This window comes from Siphateles boraxobius, unplaced genomic scaffold, assembly GCF_051911475.1.
Source record: "Siphateles boraxobius isolate OS27281-9 unplaced genomic scaffold, OSU_SipBor_1 86, whole genome shotgun sequence".
NCBI classification, from domain to species: domain Eukaryota; kingdom Metazoa; phylum Chordata; class Actinopteri; order Cypriniformes; family Leuciscidae; genus Siphateles; species Siphateles boraxobius.
This window is the reverse complement of record NW_027509215.1, coordinates 1,947,543-1,960,447: the sequence shown is the minus strand read 5'-3', so window position 1 is coordinate 1,960,447 and position 12,905 is coordinate 1,947,543. Positions and strand designations below refer to the sequence as shown.

The window sequence follows — 12,905 nt, the reverse complement described above, 5'->3', positions numbered from 1 at the left end:
CGCTAATTGGCCAATGACTGAGATGAGGCAAAACGGTCTCATTAATGAGCCCTGAGAGTGTCTGCACACACACGGCATACAGCTGCATGTGTCTGAATTGTGTGCTAATAAGTTACAGATGGAGACCAGGTCAGGGCAGTCAAACCGAGAGCTTTACACACGACGCCAAAGTCAAAGCAGCTCATTTTCAGATCTGAATCGAAAGTTTCACCTTCAGTCTCCGTTAAAGACACACATTTACAGACCTATAGTAGAGCATTTAGTCTTTAACTTAAAAAAAATTCCACTTCATCATCAATTCAGAATGTACACTACTGTTCAAAATATTGGAACAATTTATTAATTGTAAGATTTTTATTATGTTTTTGAAAGAAGCTACGCCCACCAAAGCTTCATTTATTTGATCAAAAATGCTGTAAAAACAGTAATATTGTCGTGAAATATTATTACAATTTAAAAGAACTGTTTTCTTTTTAAAAATATTTTAAAATGTAATTTATTCCTTCGATGCAAAGCTGAATATTCAACTTCCTTACTCCGGTCTTAAGTGTCACATGATTCATCAGGAATTATTCTAATTCTAATATGCTGATTTGCTGGTCTATTATTATCAACTAGTGTCAAATATTTTACTATTATTATTTTATAGTATTTTACTGGTGTTCAAATATTAATGGTCCTTATTATTAGCAATGCTGAAAATAGTTTTTGCTGCTTAACATTTTTGTGGAAACCATGATACATTCACCATTTATTTGAAACAGATTTTTTTGTAACATTACATCTTTAAAAGTCACTTGAATCAATTTAAAAAAAAAAAAAAGTATTTATTTTTTAAATCGTACTTACCCCAAACTTTTTAATGGTAGGGTATCATGGTTAATGTTAAAATATTAAGCACCACAACAACAAAGTTTTCAACATTGATAATAATAATAAATGTTTCTTGAGCAGCAAATCAGCATATTAGAACGATTTCTAAAATATCATGTGACACTGAAGACTGGAGTAAATTAATTTCTCCGTCAGAAAAATTTATTACATTTGAAAATATGTTAAAATAGAAAACAGTTTAATATTACTTCATACAGTTAGAATATAAAAAGTTTATTTCATTACTTAAATCACATTTCAGTGCATTATAAATCTTATATAAATATAAATCAGTGCATTATCTTTTTTTGTGGTTTTATTGCATCAAGCTCTGGTTCATAATGTAATAGTTATCATTAGACCATTCCCTCGCTTATAAAATGACCTGGAAATGACTTCAATGTTCCTCTAGACTTGCCTGGATGTGCACTGCATGAAAAAGGGGAACATTATTGCTAATGGAGGAAAAAAACAGCTCTAATATGATCTAAGTATCTAAGATATTCAAGTAATAAGTCACAAGAGGACAAGCTACAGATATTACTATAGTTAAGAGGTGTTAAGCATGATACAAAACGAGTAATGAATTTAACAGAAATTTCAGCTACAGGTTTCTTTTGATAACGATATCTATTAATTTATTATATATAGTTGTTCTTCAATATTTAATACTGCTAAACTAATTCTAGTTTCATTAGAATAATCAATACTGCATTCATTGTGTACTGTCTACTTATTTAATACAGATGTTTTTTGTTGCTTGTCCAATTTAATTAAAATAAGCAGATACAATTGTTTCACATTTTATCATGCATGCAATTAATTTACATTTATAAAATGAAAGTTTGCTTAATCCATTTGAATTGAGATAAACAATTTTCACTGCCATAAGGGGATGTACAGAAATCTAGATCCAGACTGACCGACACTGGAAAATGATGCGTGGTTTTTAATCTAACATCATCCGTCCATTTAATTTAGTACTCTGCTAGATTAAAATATGGTTATTTCCTTAATTATTTTTGTATGGCAGGAAAAAAAATCAATAGATAATATTTGCCTATTTATAAATGTATTAAAATATATAACATCATTATGCCGTAATAATAAATATAATAAAGCTAAATAATAAAGTAATTGAATACAAATCAATCACTCCTTTACGACTGGCTGCCTGCACATTCACTGCGGCTGCTGCAACTTGCGCTCTCTTCGTCTATGTCATGCCATGTCAACGACACGAATGAATGAAAATTAGCTTATCACTGCATATCTAAATTCGCGCCTATACGGTATCTTTGTAGAACTTCAAAAAAAGATGCTGCAGCCAATGGGGGCTGGCTGGAGGACGAGGACGACTCAACCTCCACGGACAGTTTTTTATGTTTTATCAGACAATAACTAAAGATTTTGCTTTAGTATAATTTTCGGGACAATCAGGGCCGGATTCGGGATTCGGGACAACAGCTTAGATTTCGGGACTGTTCCAAATTTTTTGGCACGTCTGGTCACCCTACACGGGGTAGTTTTTTTATTTTTATTAATTTTTTACTTAATAAATACCTATTGTCCTGCGCTTGATTCCTCGTTCCTTTCACCTACCCAAACCCTGACACTATATTACACATTACTGTTCTTCAGTATCTGAAGTATGTTTGAATAAATCAAACATATAAGTTGAATAAAGTTTTGACAGCCAAGCATTTAAATGTTTTTTTTTTACAAATCGGAGAAAAAAACAGAATAATGTTATTATAAAGTTAGTATTATAATGTTATTATTATAAAACTTCCTTGTGTGCAATTTAAGTGTTTGTAGACAAATCAGTTCATTTTAACCTTCAATATTATATGCATCAACTGATTATAGTAAAACGTTTCTTTTCCTTGAGAAAATTTTTCATGTACTGAATCAAGATCGAAACGAATTGATTCGAAATCAGAATAGAATCACAAGCTTGTGTATAGAAATCAAATTTAATCTTTTTTATTATTTAATTTTGTTTATAATTAACTTAGTTGTTTTGTTTCGTTTAATTACATTTTTTGCATTAAAGCTTTTATTGAATCAATAACGCCATTGTTGATGCTGTCGCATTGCTGATTCAACAGTCTTAATGAAATCATAAAATACTTAAAATGTTACACGAATTTTGAGGATGTGAAATCAGAGAAAGCCCATATGAAGGGCAATATCAAGTGTCGATATGACAGGAAAGTCCCTAGGCTACAGAGTCACTGTGCAAACAGTGACACATATATTTGCACCTGTAACCAATTTAACACCTAAATCAAGCTCAGAACACAAAACAGAGGCACCTGGGCACTGCTTGCTTTTTCTGCATGGTGTTTGTGTTGAGACTGGAATGAATGAATCCCATCATGCCCACAGCGTGAGAGGAAGCAGACGAGCAGCTGACAGCAGCATGAGCGTCTGGACAGCTGAGCTCGCAGGCTAACACCGCGCTGCGTGCCTGTCTGAAAACATCTTTGTGTCTCAAAGTGCTTTGGCACCCTTTGCATGCAGGTATGCGCTGCATATTTGAGACTAGGGTTCGCTTAGCTCATAAAACACCTGATCATTTTGAAAATGTTATCATTGTATTGTACGCTTTCAATTTCCTCTTATGATCCCTTCTCACGGTCAACCTGAAAAACGATTAATGGAAACTGACATGCTTGAAAAGCTGAAACGGCCACACATATTTTAGCCTGTGAGCTTGTGTGTGTGTGTTACAGGGACTATCACAGATTTAAAATGGTACAATACCAATATTTTGGGAATTAATGTGAAGCATAAAAGCTTTCATGTATTGGGTGACTAATGCATCAATGCATGATTTTAGAAAAGAAAATTCAAAGCATTGATAATGGAATTAAATTTTCAGTTATAAGAACTTCAATAAAACCTTGTTAGGACATATAAAAGCTTTGGTGTTCAGTGCGTGACACCCTTGTTGAGGAGATACATTGGATTCCCTTAGCAACAAAAACAGAAAGTTATAAAAATGATCTTTCAACTTTCCTGCTGGATCTGTTTGTTGCCTTTGACACAATTAACAACAAGATCCTTCCGTCAATCCTAAAGACAAAGGGCATCTCAGGAACCGCACTCTAATGGTTCAAGTCTTACCTCTCAGGTAGATCCTTTAGGGTGTCTTTAGGACAGGTGAGGTGTCTAAGACCCAACATCTAGCTACTGGGTTGCCTCAGGGCTCAATGCTTGGACCACTTCTTTTCTCCATCTATATGACATCACTAGGATCTGTGATTCTGAAACATGGCTTTTCCTATCACTGCTATGCTGATGACACACAACTCTACCTCTCATTCCAGCCTGATGATCCGACGGTAGCTGCTCGCATCTCAGCCGGCCTGACAGACATTTCTGGCTGGATGAATCACCACCTTCAATTAAAGCTTGTGAAGACAGAGCTGCTTGTGGTCCCGGCCAACCCAACACTACGCCACAACTTCTCCATTCAGCTTGTGTGCATTTTAAAAAATTTGGGCAAATTTTATAGTCATGGTACCCCGATCACAATGTGATGTTACCATAGCAACAAGCCCAGAAATAAAACAACAGCCTGAACTTAAAGTCAAGGCTTGAGTTATTCATTTTACTGTAATGAGTGAATAGTGAGTGAACCACTGCTGCCAGAGAGACTATTCAAACAATAGCACTGGATAATGGTACCCACAGCACAGTGTAGCCATTGCAATGATACTTACACCAGTACAGGGCGCACTGCATTGTTCATGTTGCCGTAAGCAGCTCGACCCAGCAACTCTCGAAAGCAACTCTCAGCCAATGAAGCCGGATTTTCCTCTCCAGCCCTGAAAAAGAGACGCATGCATTTAAGAGCACATGTACTAAACTCGGTCATTTACAGCATGTGGTATTACGCTCACTCTGCATTCTGATGTCAAATACACAAGTGTATTAAATGATCCATTAAAGACCTGTGAGGAAAAAACCCCAGCCACCTCTCTCTCTCTCTCTCTCTCTCACACACACACAGATTCTTTGTCCCTTCAGCTCACCGACAGCCCATGGAAAGCAATTAACAGAATCTGACGACCTTGAAAAGCTGAAATAACCACACAACTCTGCAGACGCACACACATCAGTTTGTGTCTGTGTTTTCTGAGCCAATAATAGTCACATATTAAACTTAATCAGAGTGCCATATATTAAAGCACTCCAACAGCAAACAGTGGCTATGTTTTGTAAAGAAATACTAGGTACTGTTTACTTCACAGTATATACTGTATATTTCCTGCTATTTTTGTCAATAGTTTGTAAAATAGTATGCAATAATGTTTTAAACTGTATTGTGCTGCAAAATAAAATTATTATATTATTTTCCTGAAATACCTTTATTTTATTTTGCAGTGAAATATTACATTAGTAAAAGGTATTATTATAATTATTATTATTTTATAGTCATATGTCACAAAATTTTAGGCCAAATTGTGCAGCCCTACAAATTAATGTAGTTGGTCTGGTTATACTATGCACACAGAAATTATGCATACTACTGCAAAAGTAGTATGAATAGTATAGCAGATTATGAAATTTCTGAACATACTCTTTACAATTGTATGAATTTAGAAAGTAAATGCAGTAAATAATGAATTGAATGAAACATTTCAAAGGCAGTTTTAATTTATTCTGAGAGATAAGCTTTCAGATGAGAAGTCGTCCTCTGTGACATCAGCAGGTCAGGTGTCATTCCAGCCAAGCTCACACGCGTCAATCAAACACAGCCCTGTTTTGTGTTTGCAACCTTAATCACCGATCGATACACTAGATCGGATTTCAGCTCCTGATTATAGGGTAGAAGGGAACTGGGAATTGATGTTTCCGTACGCATAAACACAAACAGGCAATTAAACTTAAATATTCTGTGCACAAAGGAGCCATTATCTGAGACAAACTCACGTTTTATTCTCTCTCTCACACACACACACACACACACACACACACCCCTTTAAAGGAATCAGATATCCTCGATTGCCCTCTACATGTGGACCTCCAGAGATCTCTTATCAAGAAAATCTCTCTTCCTCCCTACCTCTCTGTGTTTGGTGGTGTTATTCAGTGTGTGGTACAGAACAAAAAAGATCAAGCACAAATTGAAAAGCAATTTTTGTACGAAAAATATTGAGTATTAAAAATTAAATGATTTCCCCTGCTCGAGTGTGTGTGTGGTTCAGGTATACCAGAAATCTTTGACCTTGTGGGGAAATGTTTTGGTCCCAAGGAAAACAGCTTTTAAATCACGTTAAAATATGCTTTTTGAAAATGTAAAAATTCTGAAAGTTTTCTGTGAGGTTTGGGTTTAGGGGTAGTGATAGGGGATAGAATATACAGTTTGTAGAAAATAAAAATCATTATGTCTATGGAAAGTCGCCATAAAACATGGAAACCAAACGTTTGTGTGTGTGTGTGTGTACCTACCTCTCGGAGTCGTCATTATCTTGCATGTTGAACAGCATAGAGGGGATGAGTTTATCCATGTGTTGAGGTTCCCAGATAATTGCCTGGAGTTCATCATTCACAGTTTTTCTGACGACACCCTGAAGACCCTTAATGCCTGCTACACGGATCCTACAGATGGAACACGTTAAACACAGTAAATAACACACTCATTAGATCACAACTGCCAAAGTCAACTTTTGAATCTGACTGCATTAGTTAACACAATATCAAAAAGCAATTGGCATCTGGAAACAAATTATGCTAGACCTTTTCTCAATAAAATCTTCAGAAGTCATATATATATATATATATATATATATATACACACACACACACACATATACACACACACACACACACACACACACATAACTCCCAAGTTTGTGGTTGATAAGATTGCTAGATGTTTATTTTTGGCAAAGCTGAATTTTCATTCTTTAGAAATCATTCTTCTTAATATGCTGATTTGCTGCTCAAGACACAAATCTTATTATTTTCAATGTTGAAAACAGTTGTGCTGCTTAATATTTTGTGATACATTTTTTAATGGATTATTTGAAAACAGGTCAGCATATTATGTTTATTATATTTCATTATTATAGAGTCATATTATATATATACATATATTTTTTATTTTCTTTATAAATTATTTTCATTTATTGATAGCCCAACATAAAAATAGACAGACACTAATGCACACACCTGCTGCGAGTTTCGGGGTCCTCATGTGTGGAATGACACATGGCACTGAACTGCGAGACGAAAAAGTCGTATCTGCGATGGTAAGAGGGTGTATCCTCCTCGATGTTCGCAAACTTCACAAACTACAAGGAATCAGACACACACTCAGAATTTGTCAGAAAAACATACAACCACGCCCAATCTTTTGCGGTCTCACACAATGACAGAATCAAAAACACCCCCAAACAAAGGTCTGATGGCGATATTCCCTTTCAATGATGTGCGGAGGAAGTTACTGTTATCAGCCAGACAAGTGTGACATCTCGAGTCCGGTAATTATCAATAATTGATATTTGTAGTGCTGGTTTCACAGACAAGGCTTAGATTCAGTTCAGTTCAGTTAGGACATTTAAGTAGCTTTTATAAACGTGCCTTAGAAAAACATTACTGATGTGCATCTTGAGAAAACAATGGCACTGACATTTTAAGATATGTCATTGCAAGTTGCTTTCAGTTAAAACAGCTCAAACATGCATTTTGGTCTGGGACTAGCTTAAGCCTTGTCTGTTAAACCGAGCAATAGCATTTTATTTCACAGAAGTTCATTAAAGCAGCAATAAATGAACATTTGGCACCCATTCCTTGACTCTCAGTATTAAACCTGCATTAAACAACCTCTGTATTGACTGGCTTCTGTTTTCAAAATTCCCAATATAAATGATGTGAGTCGTCATATGTTAATGCACTCTTACAGTCAATATTGTGAATTCTTTCTGAATGACCTGCTTTTGCGAGGATATTAAATAATATCTCATGTTACTGAGAAATGTAGTTTTAGGCTTCAATAGATGATGCAATGTTCAAAACATACAAACATTTCAATGCAGTAGAATTTATGCGATGAAATGCTTCAGATCCTCTGTGTGCAGATATGAGAAACCCAGATGAGGAATAATATAGCAGAAAATTGAGTGAGCAGAGAGAGCGAGAGGAAGAGCAAGGAACTGAAAAAGTGAGAAAAAAGAAAAAAGCACTATAACAAATGGCAGAATAACAGTCAAAGCCATTTCTCATCTTCCACCTGAGTCTCTCACGTCTCCTGCTGAGATTTGGGACTGCATCACTCAGGCTCCTTCAGTCACACACACAAACTTACCGAGTTGGTGCCCAGCACTTGTAAATCTGGTTCTCTGGATTCCAGCAGTTTGGCTACCATGTGTAAGAAGCTCTCCACAAATGGCTTGATACTCTGAGAATGACAGGCCATCAACAACTGATCCAACGCCTCCATCGCTATCACCACGTACCTGCACACGCACGCACGCGCACACACACACACACACACACACACACACACACACACACACACACACACACACACACACACACACACACACACACACACACACACACACACACACACACACACACACAAAGAGAGAGAGAGAAGAAACGGTGTCCAAAATGAACACTTTCCAAGCTCCAAATATAATCAAAAATTAAAAGTGTAAGAACAAAAATTTTATAAATAACACAATTGTAAGAAATAAAATAAAAAATACATTTTTAAGAACGATAGTCTGAGCACCTATGGTGTGATCATCAAAGCATATACACTCTTAAAAATAAAATTTTATAAATTATTTTTTTTGCTAAAGAATATTTTCCCAATATTAACAACCTTTTATGCAGTGGAAAGTTTCCATGGATGTTAAAGGTTCTTAACAAAACCAATAGGAGGAACGTTTTAATGGTTCCCATAACTATTGGTGGAAGAAGTACACCATTTCAGCTTGGTTTTGCGCTTCTGGACCCAGTCAGTACAAAACCGAGCTGAATGGAGGGAAAGGCTCAAGACCATGCCAACAACCTCCATACGCTAAAAAGAAGTTGCCTGGAATTCAACCAACAAACATGAACTATGTTAGCCAATATATGTCTATGGCCTATTGTCATTTTCACTCATGTCAAACAAACGCTTTCATAGTTCCTATAACTATTGGTGGAAGTTGCCACTTCTTGGCATGTTCGCACCAAAGGAACTGGGAATGATTTTAGTTATAGGACTGCCTTTTGGGTAGGGTTGGGTACCGAACTCGGTTCTTTTGAGGGCAATGACCGAATTACGTCGGTACTACCAAGCACCGATTCACATTAAATCAATCTGTGCCAAATTTCAGTACCTGAGAACGCATCTGGGCGTGAGAGTAAGGTACATTTATATATGTTACTCCACAAAATCAGTGTGGGAAATAACTGTGTGTATTTGTGTGTGTCTTACCCATAGCGATGTCGTACCACATCTCTGCTAAGACGTTCAGCCAGGTATGCTCCGATGCGGTCCAGCTTCTCTGGTGCCGACACCGCATAAAACGTCAACTTCTCCATATCAGATTTCACCAGTCCATCCTGAGGAACAAAACAAAGAACAATGAACATTTTCAACCCATCTAAACCTTGACTGGAATTTTACGAATAAAATCAAAGCCAAACCGCCACTTTTTGCACTCTTCAAAAACATTGCTAATTGTTGACACAAAAAATATATAGGTTGAAACGTACATATATATATATTTAAATGAAATGACCACGTAACCGCGTTAATTAGTTTGTGATGCAGTTTACGAATGAACATTTGAACTATGGTTTTGGGAAACATCGAATCGCTGAACTACTGTATGTTGGTAACAATGGAACTTGCGACCATAGTTAGCTAACAATGCTTTTAGGAAACGCATCCCTGTTCCTAATGGTGCCTAGCGAGGTCTACGTAAACTGACTGTGTAGAATATTTGAAGTGAATATTTTTTGGAAAAAGAGTTTACAGGCATCAGAAGTAGAAACTTATTTTTACCCAAAATCCATTTAGAGCAATGAACTCCTGAAGCTCTCAAAGTGCTAATTAACTTAACACGATTTTAACATACGGTACGTAACATGACTGTGGGGAATCTGTCTGTGTGTGTGTGTGTGTGTGTGTGTGTGTCAGTGGAAACAGTCACACCCTCTCATGAGAAAATTACTGACACTTAGCCTTCAGAGAAAACAATTGTGTGGGTGTGTGGGTATGTGTGTGTCATTCTAATCAACAGAGCTGAATGTAAATGATGAATATGGAGTAACAGCAAGGATAAAAAAGCTTCCCAGTGTGTATGTTGTTGTATATCAAACTGTTGAGAAGGTTAAAGGTCAAAATTAAAACATTAATACATATTCATAATAACAGTGCCATAAAATTTTTCTCCAACAATATGAATAACAAGCAACAGCTGCCAGTCAACTGCGTTTTAAATTTAGATTGATAGTCCAAGCAGCTTCTTGCATATTATGCCGTGGCATTTACTTAACCGGGTTTCTGAGGACAGGAAGAGCCAATGAGAATATATTTTGATCACAGCACTTGAACTTGAATGCATCTGAAGCGCAGTGCATGAACTCTGATATAACTATAGTATTTAAAGATATTATTTAAAGTATCTGTCAAAAACCTGAGTTTATTATGTAAATGAGCAAGACTTGTTGACTGCTGAATTCTACGGTGTCTCCTGAAAGACCTCCTGTGGTGAAAATCAAGTTTTTAAATGTTGTATATATGTCAATGTGGTGTTTTTAATATGCTTTAAAAGATTAAAAGATAAATTAAAATTATCTCATGATTTACTCACCCTCAGGCCATCCAAGGTGTATATGACTTACTTCTTTCAGACGAATACAATCGGAGATATATTTGAAAATATCCTGGCTCTTCCAAGCTTTATAAAGGTAGTGAATGGGGGCAGAGATTTTGAAACCCCCAAAAATGCATCCATCCATCATAAGTCATCAATACCGCTCCATGGGATTAATAAAGGCTTACTGAAACGAAGCGATGGGTTTTTGTAAGAAAAAAATCCATATTTAAAACTAAAAAGAGTAACCTCTGACCTGACGCATGACATATTGTTGAATGTGGAAGTACAGAGAATAGAGCAAAACAAAACACCGGTCACAAATTAGAAGTCTAAAACGAGAAATTTTAAAGAGAAATGTTGGAGGATTTTGATATAAGATAACAGGAGCTTGAGTTTGTTGCACAGCCCAATTTCTTTACACCGTGAGAGGCGTCTAAGTTTACGATACTCCTATATCCTACGTCATACACCGTGTCAGGGTATGCATATGGTCGTCTGCCGGAAGCTAGTTATTGTAGTTAATAAAGTTTTAAATATGTTTATTAAACCCCTGGAGTTGAATGGGTTACTTTTATGATGGATGCATTTTTTTTAGAGCTTCAAAATCTCGTCCCCCATTCACTACCATTATAAAGCTTGGAAGAGCCAGGATGTTTTTAAATATATTTCCGATTGTGTTCGTCAAAAAGAAGATAGTCAAATACACCTAGGATGGCTTGAGTGAATAAATTATGGGATAATTTTCATTTTTGGGTGAACTATCCCTTACCCATATGCAAATTTATAAGTCAACACCATTGCTTAGTATTTTCTGAGAAACCACCTGTTTCCTACCGTCACAAACATGTAGCCAATCCCGTCAACGTGCGTGGCAGGCTTTCCCTACCGGCTTTCTAAGTGTTTCTAAGGACACTGATTTTTAGAAGGCAGCTGTCTGACTCTGAGATGGAGAACTGCAACATGGTTTGTGTAACATCAGCAACACATTATTAGCTGTTTGATAATGTAGTCAAGCCAAAGGCTAATCATGTCAATTACTGTTATGTTTACGATGTTGTAGTGAGCGATACATAAAACGCACTACCATTTTTGATACGTGGACTTGTAGATGAGTCTATATAATTCACTCTTCCACTTCTTCTGAATCAGTTTCTGGTTCAAACATATATGGTTGAATGAAACCGATATTAATTCCACATGCCATTGTGTAGCGTTTACTACAGTTGACCGAGCAGATCAGGTAGTCCGAGCTGGTGTGATTGAGTGGAGGCGGACCTAATTTGCATATTCATGAAACCACATATACTAAATGATGCAAGGGTGTAGAGTAACATTTAAGCTATTTTAAGACATAAGGAAATTATTTTCACAGGAAAAAAACAAAACGGGTAAATTTTCATTGCCAAAGATGGGTTTTAAGGGCTAAAATTATTGACTGCAGAGGGACTTTAAATTCAGCTATTTAACTACAGATGACAGAGTGAAACACTGATCAGGCTAATATTTCGTCCATTTTGAGATTAACAGGTAAAATTGCTTGGCCATTCTATCGGTTACAAAATCTATGAATATTTAAGTTAAAAATTCTAATATTATCCAAATTTAAATTTGAAAATATTTAAGTGAATTTTGACACTTATCTTATATTTTCAAAAACTATAATTAAAAAACGTATTCAATAGTTGTAATTTATTTAAATTTATTGAAATTTTGTGTACGTCTCATTTGCCTTATTACGTAAACACACACACACACACACACACACATACATATATATAATGCCGTCTACATATACACATATGTATATCGCAAGCAATAAGTTATAATTTTTATATAATAAATCTTACACAAATTGTGTTTAAGAAAATGTAATAAATTCAAGACGTTTCAGAATCAGGATGTCTGACAAACTAAAAATAGCCAATGTGTACAGTAATGCACTTAAAATGAAGGCCTAGCAGACAAGCTGGCAACCTGGTATATTCAATTTATTCCAATATCCTAGAATTGAATTTCCATCCATTCCATATGTTACCTTGGGGTCCTCTGGAAATATATTGTCCACTAGTCGCTTGTAGCGTGGTCGCAAAGGACCACAACATCCACACACACCTGTAGAAAAAAAAACAGTAAGTGTTACGCATACAATAGAAACACAATCTTGACTTTTTAAAATCAATTTTGTATGTTTTCTGT

The 12,905-nt window shown here is 35.9% G+C and overlaps 1 protein-coding gene across 4 annotated transcripts in view; it reads right to left on the bottom strand.

Moving 5' to 3' along the window:
• Window positions 1-12,905, bottom strand: part of efr3a (EFR3 homolog A (S. cerevisiae)) — a 42,799-nt gene that overhangs the window by 17,556 nt on the left and 12,338 nt on the right. For all 4 annotated transcript variants that reach the window (XM_077221953.1, XM_077221954.1, XM_077221955.1 and 1 more), the window contains exons 3-8: window positions 12,745-12,821; window positions 9,320-9,447; window positions 8,195-8,345; window positions 7,060-7,181; window positions 6,337-6,486; window positions 4,605-4,709 (exon numbers count right to left, since the gene is read on the bottom strand). In XM_077221953.1, coding sequence (XP_077078068.1) covers window positions 4,605-4,709; window positions 6,337-6,486; window positions 7,060-7,181; window positions 8,195-8,345; window positions 9,320-9,447; window positions 12,745-12,821 — 733 coding nt within the window. The remainder of the gene's footprint in view (window positions 1-4,604; window positions 4,710-6,336; window positions 6,487-7,059; window positions 7,182-8,194; window positions 8,346-9,319; window positions 9,448-12,744; window positions 12,822-12,905) is intronic.